This window comes from Arvicola amphibius, chromosome 1 (assembly GCF_903992535.2).
Source record: "Arvicola amphibius chromosome 1, mArvAmp1.2, whole genome shotgun sequence".
Taxonomy (NCBI): domain Eukaryota; kingdom Metazoa; phylum Chordata; class Mammalia; order Rodentia; family Cricetidae; genus Arvicola; species Arvicola amphibius.
This window is the reverse complement of record NC_052047.1, coordinates 144824499-144844044: the sequence shown is the minus strand read 5'-3', so window position 1 is coordinate 144844044 and position 19546 is coordinate 144824499. Positions and strand designations below refer to the sequence as shown.

The 19546-nt window shown below is 54.7% G+C and overlaps 2 protein-coding genes across 4 annotated transcripts; both read right to left on the bottom strand.

Annotated features, from left to right (window-relative positions):
* Nucleotides 1-819: 819 nt before the first annotated feature.
* Nucleotides 820-3971, bottom strand: Tssc4 (tumor suppressing subtransferable candidate 4). 3 transcript variants are annotated; one of them, XM_038324706.2, is made up of 3 exons: nucleotides 2250-3776; nucleotides 2030-2146; nucleotides 820-1947 (listed from the first exon to the last, which is right to left on the bottom strand). In XM_038324706.2, exon 3 carries the CDS (start codon nucleotides 1924-1926, stop codon nucleotides 973-975), a length of 954 nt encoding a protein of 317 aa, XP_038180634.1. In that variant the 5' UTR covers nucleotides 1927-1947; nucleotides 2030-2146; nucleotides 2250-3776; the 3' UTR covers nucleotides 820-972. The 3 variants fall into 3 exon arrangements, with proteins under 3 accessions (XP_038180634.1, XP_038180643.1, XP_038180628.1); XM_038324715.2 differs by having other exon boundaries at nucleotides 2340-3776; XM_038324700.1 differs by adding an exon at nucleotides 3834-3971 and having other exon boundaries at nucleotides 820-3729.
* On the bottom strand, nucleotides 3912-19509 carry Cd81 (CD81 molecule). The gene is made up of 8 exons (XM_038324727.2): nucleotides 19220-19509; nucleotides 9540-9654; nucleotides 6490-6587; nucleotides 5773-5847; nucleotides 5462-5566; nucleotides 5055-5156; nucleotides 4586-4672; nucleotides 3912-4501 (listed from the first exon to the last, which is right to left on the bottom strand). Exons 1-8 carry the CDS (start codon nucleotides 19283-19285, stop codon nucleotides 4439-4441), a joined length of 711 nt encoding a protein of 236 aa, XP_038180655.1. The 5' UTR covers nucleotides 19286-19509; the 3' UTR covers nucleotides 3912-4438.
* Between the last annotated feature and the right edge of the window lie 37 nt (nucleotides 19510-19546).

Here is a 19546-nt window from a genome sequence, read left to right as displayed (position 1 = left end):
CGCTGGTAATCACCAGCCTTGACTCTTCTGCCCCCACAGTATTATCTGTGAAACCGTTGGAGAAGTAACCCCAAGATACTGTCCAAGGGTACCCAATGATGTTATAAAGCCTGCAGACCACCTTGACTCAGCTACACTGGAAAGCAGGGATGGCTGAACATGCATTTCAAACACCTGGAAAGCATGGGGACTTACCTAACCTATTGAATGGCATCTCGGTTGCTTCCATTGCTCCTCAAATTATATGACCATCCAGGCTGATCCCTCATTTTGGGGGACACTCAAGTCCTGGAATAGGGACTACAGAGGCTAGGGCAGACGTGGTACTTGGCAGGACAGGCTAGCTAGCTTGGTCCAAGACCCTGGCCTCCACATCAGGGATGCAGTATCTTTCCCGCACATCATTCTTTTCCTACCGGGCTCAGCCCCAGCTAAATGACCTAGCATCAGTAATGCCCTACAGAAGCCACAAGTCCTGGAGACATACACTCAGGGCACCAGCTCTTTGGGTGGACACCTGCCCAACCTCCCTTGCTGACTCAATCTACCCTCTTCCTAAAACTGATCTGCACAGGCCTACTGTTGGGGGCTGTGCTGGTTTCAGGGGTCAGATTATGTTCATCCATTACCATCAGGGGCACAAGGCTGGGCATGGCTATGAGCCCAGTCCCTCTGGGTAGGTTTACCAGTGGCAAAAGTAAATGACCATGGCAAACCTTCACAGCAGTTCCCAGTGGAGTGGAAGGCAAAATGAGGCCGATGTAGATGGAGTCCTGCAGTCAGGTATCAAGGACTGTTTGGACAGAAAAATCCACAAAATCCAAGATATACCCCAAACCTTTATTGTTCACCCCAGGACACTGGGGCACAAGGGCCTCCAAGGTCCCCCATTCCCAGCCAGGGTTGTTGCACAACACAGCTTCCCTCCCACCTGGGCTGGGCAGCTGAGGAGGTGGAGAGCTAGCACTGCAGTCAAACGGAGGGGCCTCTCTCAGACCCTGGCCCCTCGGGGTTACTGTCCCTGTTCCGGAAATGTTCTCTGCTCCGCTTCTTGCTGCCATGGAAACCAACAGCCTCCATCCCTGTGGGGTCTGATGAGGACCCAGGGTGGTCAGCTCCTGAAGGTACCACTACCTCTTGCAGTCCCTGGTGGCCACTCCACTCCTCAGCCTCAGGCCCGGCCAGATGGGCCAGCTCCACATTGGCCTCACCCCCAGCACTTGACACATCCCCCTTCTTTAGGATCCTCTTCCTCTCAGCCCTAGCCTCACAGCCTCGTACTGGTTTGGTAAAGACCACTCTCCCCTCCCCACAGCTAGAGGGATCCTGGTTGAAGGAGGGTACATAGTCTGTAGGGGATGCCTGGCTGCGAGAGCCCAGGAAGGCCAGGGCAGCAGCACGATTGTTCTGCTCACTGACTTCAGCGACATCTTCCAGACTGTACTTGGTCCAACGCTCAGGATGTGACACATAATCTGGCACAGGAGGTACTCTGATTGGGCCAGTGCTCTCATGCACTCTGCTCAAGTTCCTTGCCGGAGTCTGACTTGGGGGAGTCACAGGCCGTTTGAAGCTTCCATTGTCAGTCACACTGGTTTGGGGGGCAGACGGCGGTACCTGCCGGGCTGCACTCTCCAGACAATCAAAGATGCTGTGACTGCGCTGGGAGAAAGTGGAACTCATGCCTCGGAGGTGGAACGGCTGAACTGGGGTGGTGGGGACACTCGTGGGAGGTGAGGGAGGGTCGTCAGTGCCGGAATCCTCCTGGGCTTCCCCGGAAAGCCTCTCCGGGGACAAGACTTGCACCTCGGCACCACTAGGTAGGCTGAGGTCCGAGTCCGAGTCGCTGAGGGAGACGGTGTCGGAAGGCAGGGTGTCATCCTCGGTGGGTTCCTCAGCCTCCAAGCCAGCCTCCGCCTCCGCCATGCCGACCTGGGACCCTCCCACCTGTAGCGAAACAGCCCAAGTTCCGCCGTAAGGGGTGTACTTAGGCCACGCCCCTCTGTGTCCTCCCAGGCTCCCCTTTCACCTCCACGACGTGCTAGGCGTTTCTGTTCACAGTCAGGCGCTGCCCGGTCACGCAGGCGGGCGACGGCCTCGCGAAGCTGAGTGCCTAAAGTGTGTCCACACGCGCACAGTTGTGGAGCTGCAGGTTAGATAGGGTTAGTGCAGACATATAAAGGATGCGCGCTGGGAGATGCAGGAGACAGGCTTTAGATCAGCAGAACACAGCCTCTCCGGGTACACACCGCCACCGCAGGGACTACCCAGCCAGGTCCGGAGGAAGCGCCGTCAGGGAACTGGCCTAGTCGCGCGGTTCTAAGGAGGCCGACGCTCACCGTTCCGTGCACGTTGCAATACCCAGCGGCTTTTCCCAGCGGAGTCCCGCCGGTTCCGCGGGATTCGGCCCGTGGTTCCTGTCCACTTTCGCTCGGCTTTCTGGGAAACCGAGTCTCCGGCTGTTTGAATGGCACGACTTAAAGTACATAAGGAACTACAACTCCCAGAAGGCATTGGACCAATGCCCAACGGGAGGTGTAACCTTTCCGTATGCGCATCACCGAAGACCCGAGCGGACACGGAAATCTACCCGGAACTGACGAAAGAGGAAGAGGCGGAGCCAAGGGGCCCCGAGTCCCATAACACTTTAGGGCTAGGCCAGTCGCAAAGGGTTGAGGCCTCCAGCGCCGCCTGTCGGAAGCCGCCTGAGCCGGGTTCGTTACAGGGAGGAAGTGCGTCACCACGCACTGCGGGCGCCAATTAGTTTCCTGGCCGGAAGTGGCGCCGGTCTTGTGCTCCGTTGGCTCTCTGGAGCGGGGTGGGACTAAAGCCCTAGTTGGCTATTGGAATCTAGAGACGTGGTGGGCCCCGGAGTGTCGATTAGTTGGTTGGGGCTGCAGAGATTCGAGGCCGCTCCCCTGGGCTCTGCCTATCCGTGCTTGGACAGGGACCCCACTATTCAAAGCCGCACACAACCCCGCTCCAGGCTTGCAGCTGTCCTCTTGCATCCCTGGGGACCAGGGTCTGAGGATACAGTGGGCTGCTTTATGCTCCCCTTCCCTAGTTAATGAAGCTGCAGGCCTCTCAACAGCCTTGGCCACGTGCTTCACAACATAAAGAGTAGAAAGGGTTCCTCAGACCAGTAGCCCACCCAAGCAAGGAACAGGCTTGTACGGGGGTGGTGGTGGGGGAGGTCGAGACCAGAACGCCCAAGTACAAGCTTGGGGTTCGCTGACAAATCAGCCTACTGGGAGGCTGCTAGGAGCGGGGATCTGAATCTTAGCCAGGCTTTCTCTCCCCTAGAGGTCAATTAAGTATGCCAGCAGCCTGGGGGAGGGGCTCAGACAGGAGTCAAAGGGAAAAAGACAGTAGTGGTGGTAGCTGCTGGTATCCAGGAGGTTGCTTAGCCTGACCCTCAGTTCACAGGACTGAACTGAGTGAGATGCCATCTTGCCTATTACTCCTTGAGACCATAGGCTAGAGCCACCCAGCTCTAGAACATTTCTAAGCACCTAGATACTAGGGATGGGGCAGTGATCTAACCTTTGCTGTGTTGTCCCTCAAAAGGGGTATGGGGTAGGGGTGGGGTGTTTTTGTAGACTATCCCCACCATTCTGTGCTGAATTTTCCTGCTGTGTGGCTCCGCCTATCCTGCTCAGCAATGACTTGGCACGTCCAACAGCTGAGTGGAAATGAGGTCAAGGCTGGTGTAAGGTCAGCACTGAGCTCCTAGGACAGGAAGGTAGAAACGAGGGAGTACTCACATGGAGTGCTCCCTGGGTCCCAACCCTTCCCTCCCACTGTGTTCCACAGCCTCTCTTGGACCTGCTCACCCTGTGCCTGGCGAAGTTCATAGCTGAGCCAGGTCTCTAACACCGCTGGCTCAGGAAGAGGTCTGGCAGTCCCATTAGCATGCCTGATTTTCTCCTCCTTTATTAAATGACTGTTTCAAGATGTAATTACAGTTGAAGGTGACACGTTAGAAAGAACAGGTGCATTGAAGGCATAAGAGTGCTTACAAACCCAGCTTTTGAAATGGGGGCAGGAAAGGGACAAGGATTAAAAAGATGTAAGCAACGTGACCCACAGTGGGCAGAGTGGGTGGACATGGCCCTCTAACTCAGCTACATTGCCTCTGGGCAAGTAGCTATGGAGGAAGTTTGGCTCAGCAGGCAGAGCTCCCCAAGGGTCCCTGAAGTACAGGGCCCTGCAAGCCAGGGCCAGCTCCACCCCTATATCCCCATACACGCCACCTATGTGTGATGTCAGCCCCCAAAAGGTAACGGGAAAAGTTCAGAACGAAAAAAAAAAAAACCCTCAAAAGGCTAAGTGTAGCAGAGTAATACAGAAATATATACACAGGCCACGGCCCCTAGGAGGTCTCTCGTCACTCAGGGGCAGGGCACTGCCAGGTCCCTGTGGTACAGAGTGAAGGACCTCAGTACACAGAGCTGTTCCGGATGCCACAGCACAGCACCATGCTCAGAATCATCTCGAAGATCTGCGGGAGAGAGGGGCATTGTCAGCACCTAGGATCTTGCTTGGGAGGGGTGGCACTCACCCACCAAATAGGCCCTGTGCTCACCATGATGACGGCTACCACGATGGCCGCGATACCAATGAGGTACAGCTTCCCAGAAAAGAGCTCATCAATTTTCTGATGGCAGTCCTCCTGCAGGGATGGCCAGAGGGTGGTAACAGTGAGTGGCTAAGTCACAGCCACCACCATACTCAGAGGTGGGGCTTATGTCCCACAGGTTATCTTCCATCCAAAAATAAAACACATGGACCTGCCGGCCTTCTTTATTATAGGGTAGTGTGTCTGACCTCACTAGTACCCTAGGCTCACCAGTATGTATAAGGGACCACTCAAGAAAGCCATTTCCCAGGATATGGCAGGGGCAAACCCAGGCTCTCAGGACCTAGCACCCTACTCTCTGAGATGTTCTGTTAACCTCTCTGATGTCCTGCTTGAAGGGCTGATCTTCCTGGTTGGCCATATTCACCACCTACCTACCACCCAGGATATGATGCCCACTCCCACTCCATGTCACCTTCAAAAGGGAGTTGAATACGTTGGTGCCTGCAGGACACAGGCTATTCCTTATCACAGAGGTGGTCAGCGCGGTCAGTGCGTTGGAGCCACAGCAGTTGAGCTGCAGAGACCAAGAGTATCATTGTCAGCTTAGGAGCTTCAGGAGACAAGGGAAAAGTCTGGCACATGGCACATCATCACCCCCCAAAACATCTGGGAGCTGGCCTGCCCTATTTGTCACACTGCTCAAGAACCCTGTTCCTGCAAAGTCCTAGACAAATGAGGCCCATTAGGTTCCTAAAATCAGAGGAAAACCTTAGCCCGGCCCTGTCCTGTTTCTGAGGTCTGGGAAGACAGGACTCATCTCCTAGGTCATACATGCTAGGACTCCCACAACCCGCCCTCCCTGCTCCAGCCTAGTTGTACCGTCTCATGGAAGGTCTTCACCACAGTCTTGGCATTGTTGGCTTCATCATCAACCACAGCCTGTTGAAGGGCCTGGTCGTAGAACTGCTTCACATCCTTGGCGATCTGGGGAAAATCATAGTCACATGAAACACAGGGACTACCATCAAGAGCACTCGGCTTCCCCTGATGCCACCTCTTCTGCTGAGCTCCCAAGACCCTTCTACCAGCAAGCACCAGAAATTTGAAAAGTACCTCTAACCCATGGGCTCAGAGCAGGCCACATCTGCTGCTTGAGCAAAGGGCCCCCTCCCCAGTGAACCTAGGCTCACCTGGTCTTTGTTTACGAAGCCCCAGATGCCAGCAGCCACCTCACAGGCAAACAGGATCACAAGGCAGGTGAAGAACTAGGGGGAAAGTAGAAATCAGAGCTTTGACCAGCAATCTCAGCATGGCCCTCTATGGGTGCCCACATGACCAACAACTATGTGCCAAGGGGGATGACCATATTCACCAACCATGTCCTGATTAATGAACCACACAGAACTATAAAAGACAAAGGATGCAGCTCAGCACCCAGATGCCTAAGTTCTCATGGTTTCACCCTGCTCCCTGCTTTGCAGGATGCAGCTGGTATAGGAGATGCAGTTGACAAATCTAAGTGTCCACAGCCTTCAGAGAGGCACACGTAGCAATATACCCCCCAACCTTGACCTCAGTTTCCTTACCCCCTTTATCGTACATACATGGGAAGATTAAACTATGAAGTGTACTTCAGCTTTCCAAGATTTTGATACTGGCTGGCCAAGCTCTAGAAGACATACCTGGGACTCAGCTCCACCAGTAGCTACTGTGGCCAGGACCACTAGGCTGGCTTCTGGGGTAAGACACCTCTCTGGAGGTTATGCTTTTCTAAAGAGAAACTCCCTCTGTCAATATGAGTCTTCAGAGTCAGACTCAATAGATATCAAAGAGAAAGACCAAAACCTTGGGGAAGACAGAGGTTGCCAGAAACCCTACTCCCCAGCCCTGTAGCCCTTCCTACTTACCGTTCCCAGCAGGCACTGGGACTCCTGGATGGCTCCATAGCACCCCAGGAAGCCCACAAACATCATCACAGCTCCCACAGCAATGAGAATGTAGATGCCTGGGGAGGGGAAAGAACTGAGTGAGCAGGCTGCATGCATCACTGTCTGAGACAGGATCGTCTGGGGCACCCACACCCACAACAGGCAGAGTTTGGCAGTGTGAGATTTTTGTGCCTCAGTGTCCTGCTAGAGGAACTGCCACTGCCACCAGAGGATAAAAAGCAATTCAGTGTCCAGAGGACACAGGTGATCTGTACTTCATAGGTATGCCCTGTAGCTACTTGCACCCAAGAATAGGAATCTTAGCACTCAATAAAGCAGGCTGAGATGGACTACCCATCTTGGTGCATGAAATGGGGAAGCAGCTTGGGTTCAGCTGTTGGTCTGGGGGGTGAATGCCCAGGACTCCCCGTGCTGGGTGAGTGTGAAGGCAAGGGCAGGTAATGCCAGTAGCCAACTCCAGGCACCTCATCTCAGGCACACCCATGAATAACCATTCTTCTCACCTAACTGTAAGGATGGGAACCTGTGGGCAGGGCAGCTGGATGACTGACAGAAGGACAGGGGCAGCAGAGCACTTAGCACCTGTCACACATACTGGCTGGGCTGTGAATATACAGGGGAGCACTGGGACCCAAGACGCACCAGTTGGACCATGTCCCTGTTTCAGTGCTCACAGTACCCCTCAGGCCCTGGGAAAGACCACTGTGTCTCTGAAGAGCTCTCCAGCTCTTGGTCCCTCAGCAGAAGACGCAGCCCAGCCCCCAGTCTCCACGGCAACACTGCCAGGCAGTCCAAGCTTCCTTGCACAAAGCCAGGCCCATTGTCCCCTGCCTGGCCAGCCCAGGGGCGAAGGCGCCATGGCCAGGACCTGCTGCCAGGCTTAGAAACAGGCCAGATCATGGGCCTGGTTTCCTTTGACCTCACTCAACACATCTGGTCCAGGGAAAGCCTCCTACCAGGGCTGCCTAGCAACTGGCTTCCAGACAGGCAGAGCAACATCAACCGGACCACTGTCCTTAGGCCCTGAAACCTCATCTCAAGATGAAGTAGGCTCTCTGTCACTATATCAGGCTCAGCAGGGGGGTGGACAGGGTTCCTAACACACAGGTGCTGTCCCGAGACTGCCTACAGACCCTTCTAGGCCTAGCACATGCCCCATCTGAAGGCCCTGGGGTATAGTCTGAAGTGCTCCCCTGTATATTCACAGCCCAGCCAGTATGTGTGACAGGTGCTAAGTGCTCTGCTCAGGCTGCCCCTGTCCTTCTGTCAGTCATCCAGCTGCCCCGCCCACAGGTTCCAGTCCTTACAGTTAGGTGAGCAGAAGGGTTATATACCGGTGTGCCTAAGATGAGGTGCCTGGAGTTGGCTACTGGCATAGCCTGCCCTTGCCTTCACACTCACCCAGCATGGGGAGTCCTGGGCATTCACCCCCAGACCAACAGCTAAGCAAGCCCCTGAACCAACTCTCCTAAGCACTAGACAAAGTGCCTTTGTCAGGGCCACATCTGCTCCCAGCAGGGCTCAGTTCAGGGGCAGCGGAGGGCTCCAGAAAGCCATTTCAGAATGAGCAGGGAGATAGTAGCCAGAGTAGCTCCTACCCATAGGCCATGCGCCTTGCTGCTCAGTGCCCAACCTGCCACATAGTCCAGGGCCTGAGGCTATTTCCTCTGTGCCCAGGAGGCCATGACCACAGAAAGGCAGGTGCCTGAGCAGCTCTGGAGCTGGACCCTGATGTAGACTATGGTGACAACATGAGGACAGAAACCTGCCTGCTTCCTAGGCCACCCTATCTGGGCTCTGCAGGGTACCCAGCCTCTCCTATCAGGGCAAAGTGGGAGCTTTGGCACAGCCTCACAGCATTCACGTTGCGGAAGGCCCAGGGGCAGAAAAGAGTCCCACGGGCCAGTACTCCTCCTGTCTCTGATGCCCGGATCACCCCTGTGAAGAGGCCCACACCAGTTGCTACACAACAGGCTGCAGTCTCCATGTGAGCTGGTGGGCATCCTCTTCCTCTGAAGGCACCAGATCCAAGGAGAAATAGCTTTGTAGGACATTCCCCACTAACACCCAGACCTGCTTTCCTCAAAGGAGACCAGGTTCTGCCCCTCCCCTGTACAATGCCTGGACCCTAACCTGACCATTCTACCTGAGGGGAGGGTACAGAGAGGAAGGACAATCAGCCAAACACGGTGTGACCAGAGCCCTTGGCTGCCCTGGAACATGAGGGTAGAAAGGGAGAATACTGGCTTTTTCTGACTTCCTGACACTAACCCTCCGCCAGCCATCAAGCGTGTCTCCCAAGCCCCTTCTAGGCTCCACACAAGAGGGAGAATCCACCTCAGATTCCCGATGAGTGCTAGGAACTGTGAAAAGGCAGGAATGTCTCCAAAGACTTCTTGAGTTCCCAGGGTGCCAAGTCTCCCTTCCAGAGAGAAAGGAGGAGAGTTGCCTCCCTGAGCACAGCGTAGCATAGCATAACATAGCACAGCAGCCCTCTTTCTGCTTTCCCTGCTTGGGAGGGAGGGTGCTCAGTCCCCCACAGGCAGCCTAATAAGGCAGGTGTAGCAGTCTGGCCTGTGTGCTGGGGGTTGGGGAGAGCATCTGAGTCATCTACTGACTGCCCAGTCTCCAGCCCTCTCCAACTCAGGACTCCTGGGAGCTCAGCTGTTGCTAGCCCAGGCATCCAGCCCCACCCTGCTCAGGGAGGTTCACCAGAAATGCACATGTTAAAATAAGTAAGGTCTCACATGGCTCCTGCCCCACCCAGCTGCTTCCCTTCTGCCTAGCCTAGTCTCAGATCTGTGGGGTCCCTAACAGCACTATACCCAAGAGAACTTTCTAGTCTTAAGAGCCCCTCTTGTGGGCAGCCTCCCTGCCCAGCACACTAGGCCTAAGGCCACTGCCAGTTCTAATGCCTTACCCTCCAAACTCAGACCCTCAGGCTCCTCCTGGAAGCCCACCCTGACTGTTCTCAGCTTGTGACTAGACCCTGTCTCCTTATTACTCACCCACATAGAAGGTGCTGGGTGCTGGTCTGTCTCCCAGTTCCAGGTAGAGCAGACTGGTGGTCTGTGGGTCATGGCGCAACCACAGAGCCACACCAAGGATCACGCCTCCAGCCAGCTAGGAAAAAAACAGGAACAATGTCATACAGAGGCCAGAGCACTGTGGGGCGATAGAACCCTACCACAATTATCATGTGAGGCCATTGTTTCTAGTTGTAGGGGTCTGTCCATGGTCTGAGCCACTGTCCACTGGGGCCCTGCAGTCCACAAGCTTCTCTGAGCTGTGACTACAGAACAGAGTTCAAGTGTACCCCAATACTGCATGACACATACAAGAAGGTTTGTGATCAAAATGTGTCTCTGTTGATAGGAGTGCTTTAGTATGCAGGGAACCCTGGGTTCCCTCCCCAGTACCACATATACTGGGTTTGGTGGTGCATGCCTGGTATCACTTGAGAGACAGGAAGCAGGAGGATCATGTTGAGTTTGAGATGAACCTGGGCTATAAGAGACCTTGTCTCCAAAACAAAAACCTCTTTTTCTACTCCTCTCAAGTTCCAGATTGGCCAACCATGCAATATTTTTATGTGAGAAGTGTGGCAGAGGTACCCTGTCCTAATAGTTCTGAGATTGCTTAGGGATTGCCACAGGCAGGGTACTGGGAACCCTGTGGTGGGGATGCCAAGTTCTCCCTGCCACGAGAAGAGGGGTGACTATGTAATGTCATCAGGCCCCATGGGGGAAACAGCAGGGCACCGCCTACCATGGATTTGTGTGAAGCCCTATAATAGAGCATCTGGAAGTAGGAGGTGGCCCTCAGGACAGACCAAGGGAGAGGCAGTCTCTTCCCCATTTCTAGGCATCCTCTTCTTGCAGGGGTCAATGGATCTGCCCAGCACAAACAGGAAACAAAAACCAAAACCTGGGCCTGATTAAATAAAAAAAAAACAAAAAGCACCAGGTGGTCCACTTCCTTCTCTGGGGAATCCAAATCAAAACACAAGCTGGAAAGATCCTGTGACTCCCCAAACAGACTGGTTCTGGAAAAGAGGACCTGTGGGACCCACCTACCTCCTTCTACCCTAGGATCCTGTCCTCTCCCTAGCCCTCAGAGAGGAAGCTAGGGGCCACTTTCTGCAGAACACCATCACCTCGTACCCTCATCCCACGGGTCCTGTGGTTTCTTAGCTTCTTCTGTAAGTTTTAATTCAGTTTTCACACTCTGGTTAAGGAGGGATGAGCCCTCAACCTCTACCAGAGCCTGAGAGAACAGGATCTGTGGTACAGCAATCAAAGCCACACTGTGCCCAACCTACAAACGACATGAAAACTGGGACTCTGAGAATGCCCTTATGTGCAAAGGTCCTAGTGATGCTGGGGATCCCCAGAGCTTCGAAAGCCTTACAGTGACAGCTTTCTGCCTATACACCCTTAAGAGGCTAGCCTTCAGTCTGGGCAACAGAGGCAGGAGGGTAGGGCCTGGCAGGAGGCCAAAAGAGGCAACTCCTCTTAAACTGGCATGAGAGGAGGAGGTGATTGGCCCGAGTTGCCCTGGTAACCTGGCTTTCTTTGCAGCTTTGAAACGTCATCTGTTTTGTTTGAGAACTGGTCCAGAGGTCGCTCTGAGATGTTCCAGAGCAGAAGGACTAGGTGGCATGCCTGCTCTCCATGCTTCCCTCTGTAGTCAAAAGACCCCATGGTGACAAATCCTCAATAGTTACAGAAGCTGAGGGGCAGCTGGTGAATTGCCTGCCTTCCTCAGTCTGTGTGCTTACCTGTAAACAGATGGGCATGCAACCATGCCCGACTCAGAGTTCTCTACTGATAGAGAATATTCCCTGTGACCTGGAGGCAGAAGTGGGCAATGGATGATATTCAGCCCAACCCCAAAGCCTGCTAATGTGGGTGTCTGGCCAAGCCACCACTTACAGCCAGGCTTTATGAAAGAGGTGGGGTCAGGAAGCTGACTTCAGAGAAGTCTCTGGGCTTCAGTCCTTCATGTTACCTGACAGGTCTGAACTGGGGTTGAGGGATAGATGAGGCAGGGGGAATGGGAGTCTTGGCCACTCATCCGTTGTCTCAGAGGCAATAAGAGCTGAGTGGGAAAGGGCAAGGAAGGAATGCCAGACATTGGGCTGGCTGCCTCCAGCAATGTGACTCTCCACCCCCTGCTCTAGGGAGGAGTAGAGGAAGTGCTGGGAAAATGACGGGCCCCAGGAAGGTGGGACAGGGGGTCTTCAAGTAGTAAGAGGCTGGAAACGAACCTTAGCTTCAAAATGTAACTATCTCACATGACCAAGACAGACAAGGGACTTCCAAGACTCCATGGTAAGAGATATGCATCCACCGAGATAGGGCCCTCAAGTATAGAGTGGGACTACCACCCTGACATCATGAGGCTCCAAAGAGCCACAGGGAGATTACCAATCTACTCACTAAGCCCAAATGACCACTGGGTGTGGCGGGGCAGGGCGAGGAGTGGTGGAGTGGCTCTGCTGCACCGGCGGGCAGCTTGTCGTCTCTGAGGTCTGTTTCTGAGAAAGTTAGCTGGCGCCACCTCCTCACCACAGCCAGCTTAGCACCTCAGGCTCTACACACAGGTGTGTATGTTTCTCAAGCTTCCCTGTTACAGCTCAGCCTAGAGCAGTCCATATGTCTCCTGACCGATGAATGGACAGGCGCTGGGTCCATCACAAGGCAGGGAGAAGACAGAGACCCACGAGATCGCAAGGAGGACGGGTCAAGGTGCTGAGTGAAAGGGGCCCATCGGGGATGAAGCAGCTGGTGCCTCCGGACTCTGTTCATGTGAAAGCAGAATTCAAAGTTCATTCAAGATAGTGCAGTGATAACCCAGCAGAAGTGCTGGGGGGAGCAGGAATGGAAGGGACCACAAAGGGCCCTAGGATGCTCTGGGCATTCACTCTTCCGATGGCGCTAACAGTTTCATGGGGTATAAATGCTGGCTATGTTATATGTCAGTCACAGCTACAGAAAGCTATTATTTACCCCCAACTTCAGTTCAGTCTCTAGGTCAGAGGCTGTGCTCAAGCACATTCCCCAGGCCTGTGGGGTGTCGCAGTGATTAGCAGCAATCAGACAGGCACATATCTTGTCTACAGAACCATAGGTTTAGAATGATCTGCAAAAACTGGGCAACACTCACACCCATTAAAGAAATACCAGTCCAGTGTCAATGGAAATATGGAGCGGTGCCATTGGACAGAGGCACAGGTAAGGTTAAGGGTGACCCAAACCTCTAGCTGTGTCATATCTGAGCTGGGGGACTTCAGGCCCATCTCAACCTCCTCCATCCTCACCTTCATTTGTTAGTAGGGGCAGTAATACACACAGGCTGCAACATATGACGTCACTGTACTTAGCTCTTGTAGAGCTGAGGAGGCGATCAACAATGAACCTTACCAACAAACTTGGGATTTCTTCATGCATCCACTCAGGGGCCAAAGATGCCTCTGCCCAAAGCTTCTCTTCCCAGGTGGATCCACCACCTACTTCTACAGCCTAAGACACCTTCTGTTTAGAGGTGGGGGTGGGAAGCACCCAGGTGGCATGCCCAGGTTCCTGGAGCGCCTTCCACAGCACAGAAGAATGCATTCATGACTCTATACAGGATTAGGTTGCTTCCTCCTCCTTGAAGACTAACACATAACAGACTCAAACTTTAACAGGATGAGGAGCTGCCAAGCACGCTGGGTCCCTGCCCGGCTGGTCTTGTGGTTTCCCAGAAGTGACTGAAAGGGAACAGGCCTGGGGCAGCATTCTATTCTGTGCTAGCTGCCCACTGCCAGCCCTGGGCCAGACCTCAGATGGGGGCATACGGACCCCTCCAGGAAGGGACAGAGCTCCTGTCACCAGCCTGGTAGGTCTGAATGGTACCCCACATGTTCCGGAAGGCTGACTATAACATCAGCTTGTTGTTTTAGTGACCTTTTGTGTCTCGGAAGAAGAATCAAGGGAAGAGGCAGACGAGGATAGGGCTTGCTCCACGCCTCCTAGGTACATGGTGCACAACAGAAGGTGCATCAGAAAGAGGCTGTCCACCTAAGCAACTGGAAGGTGCTGAGGGTCTAGGAACCTCTCTGGTGATGGCAGAGACTGTGAAGATCAAAGGCAGAGGGGCAAAAGGTTTCCCTGGGCAGTTGGAATAAGTCAGAGTAAAGAGGCTCCATCTGGCAGGTTTTAGGAACTGGGGAAAGGGCAAGAAGAAGAGGCCAGTATAAAGAGCTGACTTAGGTTCTGTTCTCCCACCTGGGTCCCTGTGCTCAGGCACAACAGGAGGACAGGGCCTGGTCAGGCCATGGAGGATGGGGACAAAGCCAGATTCCTCTCTAAGAGATATAGGATCCTGCTCAGGCCTTCCTAGGAGGTAAAGACTTGCAGTTCACCAAAGGAAGCTCAGGAAGGAAGCTGGAGAGAGGGGCAGGAATCCTTGCCTTGGCCAGGAAGCATGGTTCCTTTCACAGGCCCCTCGCCTCAGGAAGCCACTGTCCTAACATCTAAAAATAGGTGGCAAAGCAAAAGCTTAGCTCTGGGGCCCAACTGACAGGCTGGGGAGGGGGCAGGGCCATGAAGGATACACTGTTGTCTTGAGGTACAGGAGATGAGGCTGGGACATCCCAGCTCTGCCTTTTCCAGGTCCAGGCTATAAGGTTCCTCAGGCAGAGAAGCTGGGAGGAGCTTTCCCTGCCCACCCTACACCTGTCTTCCTCTAGGAAGGCCAGGGTCTCATGAGCTCCTGAAGGGAGACTGTGTGGACCCAGATGGCCACAGTGATCTGCCAGAGGTGACAACAGCAGAGGCAGCAGGGAGGCCAGGCTGTTTGCTTCAGAGAAAGCTCAGGTGGGCCTGGTACCCACTTAGAAGCACAAAGGGAGGAGGCAGGGGACGAAAGAGCAGGTAGAAGAGTCCTATGTAGCTTTGGTGTTGCTACCAGCAGTACCAAGAAGCTCCCATCTGTACCAGGCTAGGCGTGGCCCTCTGTCCCAACCATGTCCCAGGGCAAAGCTGTGGGGCTGGCATAGTCTTACAGCCCACTCTGACTATGGCAGAGTTGGGTACAGTTCTACCCCATTCCACTACTTCCTCACATGACAGTTGCTTGAAAACCTCAGTCCCCTCATCACTCGCAAGGATCTGATAGCAGCCCAGCAGAGTGCTACTTCGGGTGAGCTGTTACGGTCTCTAGAGTACAGGGAAGACTGTTACCAGGGCCTAAGGCTAGGCCATGCCCCCAGGATGGGGACTTTTAGCCAAGAAAAGTTGTAAGAGGGTGGATAAGTATTAGTGGGTGGGTGGCAGCTACAGTATGTGTTTGCCACACACTATAAGCCCTTGCCACACTGGGTCCCACTCCAGAGCTCAGGGATAGAATTTCAGGAGGACAGGTGGCCTAGGCTTCCTCATTCCTGCACCTGCCACACCAGACACCTTTAAATACCACTGGGACCTTACTGCTAAGCTGCAGTACAGAGCCAACATTGATGCCTGACCACAGGTAAACAAGTCACAGAATGCCACAGACCCACCCTGAGAAAAGTGCTCATGACCCAAGCTGACACAAAGCATGGAGTGATCTGAGAGATAACGCAAAGGAAGCACAGCAAACTGGGGGGCCCTATCACCCTTCTGTCCTAACTGCCTGGCTCTTGGCCTGGATTACAAACTCACTGTAATTTAGAGCTATAAAACTCTAGGCACCTGGGTTCTAACGGACTCCCATGCACTCCCAACCCTGCAGCCCTCCCCAGACTTCACACGCAGGAAAGCAGGTGCCCTCTCCCAACACCCCCTTGGAGTTACTTTGGCAGCCAGCTCAGGATTTCCACCACCAGTTGATCACTGGTTAATCCCTTGTGAACCACTTCCCAAAAGGCAGAGTCCACACAGAGGAAGCCAAATGGTTTTGAATGGCAGTGTGTGCCTGTGTACTGTAGGGAAGGTACTGGGCGGGGGGGGGGGGGTGTCCACAGTCAAAAAGTTCCTGGAAGGCTACTGGCATGCCAGGTCGCAGTACATCCCCCTAAACAGTTGAAGGACACCAAAGGCCAGTTCTCGGGAAATCTGGTTCTCTAGCAAGAGTCTTAGAAACAAAAGAGATACCTATAGAGCCTCGGGGACACCCGGCACTCACAGTATGTCCTACCTGGTGCCCTGGTATCAGGGCCAGAGCCACTGGCACCTGGACTTCCCCACATTCCCACCCCACCCTACCCCCACCTGAGCCCTCTCCAAAGGCCAGGCCTGTGTGCAAGCATGACTGCCTACTATCTCCCTGGGGCACCTGGACTCTAAGCCTATTGATTTTATGACTGAGGTTCCTCCCCTTGCTGGACTCTGGGTGCTGCAATCCAGGTTGGCAGCTGTTGGTGAACCTCCTGGAGCAACAAAGACGCTCCCTTTGAGGAAGCAAGGCTGAACTAGGGGGAGGCGCTGAGAGAAAGCCTGAAGGGTCCAGAAAGAATAGGGTGAGGGCTCTTATCATGAGGTAGCTGTATGTGAGAACCAGGGCAGAGGCTGCCAGAGGCTTCCCACTTCTTTACTCTAGTTCTGTGCTCTCTTCTGCGCAGACATCCTTCTTTGAAGCTAGCCCAGGGACCGACCACAGATTTCCCCTTCCCGGGCAGCCCAGCCCACTGATTGTCTTTCCCAAAGTTGGGTAAGCTGACAGCCTGGGGAAATGAGGGGAAGTCTGCTCTCCCACAGGTGAAACTAGGCGCAGGAAGTCCTCATTCCACCCTGAGCCCACAGGGATTGCAGCCCCTCTGCCGGAAGGAAGACAGCAGACTGCTAAGTGACAGACAGTCATGTGCCGTCTGGAGAATTAAAGGCCAGTTAAGGCTGTAATCAGCCTTTTGTAGTGGGTCGGGCTGCCTGGGCCACTGGAAGGGGGCCACGAAGCAGCCTTAGGCTGGAGGAACAGCCAGTTCTGGGCAAGGAACACAACTCCCATTCCAGTGAGGACTGGTGGCCTCCCCTCCCTTATCCACCTGCACCTATGGAGTCATTATCACACTAAGCTCCTACAGGCCCACCTCAGGACATAGGCTGGCAGGGTGATAAACAGGGGCACCATCCCCTACTCTCCTGTCCTACTCCCAGCAGGAGTCAGGAGATGGGTCTCTCTACCCCAGACCTGTCTCAGAGGACAGGTATCCACCCAGCTTCTAAGAGCATCTTCTGAATTTGCTCACTGCTCATCTTTCAGGTTTGTGTCTTGTCCCATGTATCATGGAAGTCCAAAACTCTGATGGTCCCAAAGTAGGCTCTGAACAAGATGGGTCAAGTGTGGGTCTTAGCCCAAGGAGGACTGCTGGGCACAAGAGCATGAGTATGCAGTCTAGGGTGCCTGGGACATCCCCCACCAACAGAAAAGCCACTTTAATCTGTAAGCGGGGAATTTTAAAAAGTGCTCATCGAGACATTTACTGTCAACCAAAGTTCACTTCTAGAACTCTTAGCCTCCATACCCATCATGGGCCCACAGGACCTCTCAGCCCCCTCCCCAGGCACCTCTTACACCATTACTCAGCTCTCCTTGGCCCAACTCCCTGTTGGACACTGTGCCCAGCATCCATTTCCTGAGCTTCCTTTATGCCAAGCCCCTTGCTCCGCTCTGGAGTGCATTAGCTAGTCTGCCCACAATTCCAGGAGAGAGATACCCCAGGAACTCCCACTTTAGAGGGAGGAAGTGGAGGCTGAGAACCACAACAGTGGGGTGGGGCTCCCCAAACGTTCAACTTCATGGCATCAGGAAACTATCAGCCACAGGACAAGCCTTGCCACACAGGGCACAGAGAAAGCCCCTCTGCCAGGGTGCTGTTCGCCAGTTGTGGTCTGGCTCTGCCCCAGATCCCTGACCACTGTGGAGGCCAACACGGGTGGGGAGGAGAGGTCCATGGGATTGTGAAAGGGTTTGGTTTGCACTGTTCTGCAGTCAATAAGCGGCCCCTGGGAGCAGGGGAGGCTTCAGAAAGGTTTCCTGGAGCCTCAATAGAGAATTACCCCCTAGGGATATGTTAGGACTCCACCCCAGCTGCCTGGGAAACAATCAGCCTCACCCAGCCCCTAGCTCTCCAGGGAGACTGAGGGGCTGGCTACCAGCTTGATCAGGTTGGTGGGCCAAAAGAGAAATAGCCTGCAGGTTCCTAACATCCCGTATCTGCAAGGGCCAGCAGAGGGACTTCCTGAGTGTATTTAACTCCTTGCACGGCTCAGAGAGGCACCACTAACCAACATAGCTACCCAGCCACGACCCAGGGCACGCCCCGACAGAGAAAGATTAACCCCATCACCCAAGCTGTTCCTTGGGGTCACTGTGACTGACAACCAGGGTCTCCTCAGCAGGTCATACAGCATAGCCCCAGCTGAGTCCAGCTGCTGCCCATCCCCAACGTCTCACTGCTCCCTACCCCACCCTGACCCACCCTTGGAGCTTCAGCAGTCACGATAGGAAACAGGTGTCCCCTGTCCTACACACCCACTCTAGGGGCCATGTTACAAGTTCACTCTTCAACTTCAGAGACAGACTGTTTCCACGTAACCTCATTTCTTCATGGGGGTATGGGGGAAAGGAAGTATGGAGGGAAGAGCAGGCTGTGCACTGCAGGGGGGGGGGTATCAACGCTGTCCAGAGGGGTGGCCAGCACTGCCCACTCAAGTCCCCGCAGGAAAGTCTGATAGACTCTACCACTCCTCATTCTCAAGCCAGTCAGAAAATGGAAAGAAACACACACTACCAATGGTCACTCCCCAGCAATGAAGACAGGACCAACGGACCCCTGGAGACCCTCCTATAACCAAGTCTCCATGCCAAGATGACCAAATGGGTGTGCACCTCTTTCCAAAGTGGAGAGCCCAGCTATGTCTGAAACGACCTCAAGCCCCTGATTCGTACAGACACCAGATCTTTGCATTACCCTGGTCTGCGCCAACTCAGAACCGCACACCCCCCTTCTCTCAAAAGCCTCCACAGAACCTTAAGGGCCAGGCCAGGGCTGTAATCTGTGCGGGAGACGACAGACAAGGAGGAGGGGCAGCTGCGGGGTGGGCAGGAACTGGGGCATGCTGCGCAGCAGAACGCGGGCCACCTTGTCCTTCTCTAGGCCCAGAGCTCGAGCCTCCCAAGGTGGCAATACCCAGCTGAAGAGCAAGTAAGGATGAAATAATAGTGGGGTGGACGTCTCCAAGGCAAGTACGGAGTGTGCCCCCACCATTTCGAGGCCGCCCATCCAGGGGCGGTGGCTAAGATGAGATCATGGGGGCGGGGCGCCAAGATCCCGCCCTTCTCGAGCCCCCTCAGTGCTCGAGAAGCAGGATGGTCCCCAAAACAGCGTTCACGAGGGTGCTAATACCCCCTCCACAGCTGAAGGCTCCGGGTTACGTGGCTCTAACCCGCAGATCTTTGCATCGGTCCCCAGCACTCAGAGGCGACAGGCCAACGATCCCCTAATTCCGCGGCCCCAGAAGACCCTCGAGCAGAGGCCTGGAAGCTCAGCTCCTAGCCCCAACCTCACTGGCGAGGGGCGCCAGGCCCCCGGCCGGCGCACGGAGCCCACAGGTGGCGCCGCAACTTCACTGCCGCGCTGCAGCCTCTCAATTGGGCCTAGCGCACTGCCCACCCTGGCCGCGGACGGTTCGCCTGTCCCCAGTTCCCAGTGGCTGCTCACCCAGAAGACGAAATTGAAAACGAAGAGCAGGTATTTGATGCATTTGGTGCAGCCCTCCACCCCCATGGCGGCGAGCGGCCTGCGGAGCTTGCGCTGGTCTTGGAGCGGGCGGTCCGGGGACGCAGGACTGGGGTCCGGGACTGGCAGGTGGCCAGGGACGCTGGCAGGCCCGGAAACTGGGGAGTGGAGAGCGAGCGAGACGCGGGGTAGAGAAGGGCTGGAGGCCTAGCGGAAAGCACGAGAATCTCGACCGCTTGGAAGCAGGGGCGCGCTCGCTTGGACCGGGCGCGCGCCGCGCTCCGCTCTCTTTATAGACCGCTAGGTCCC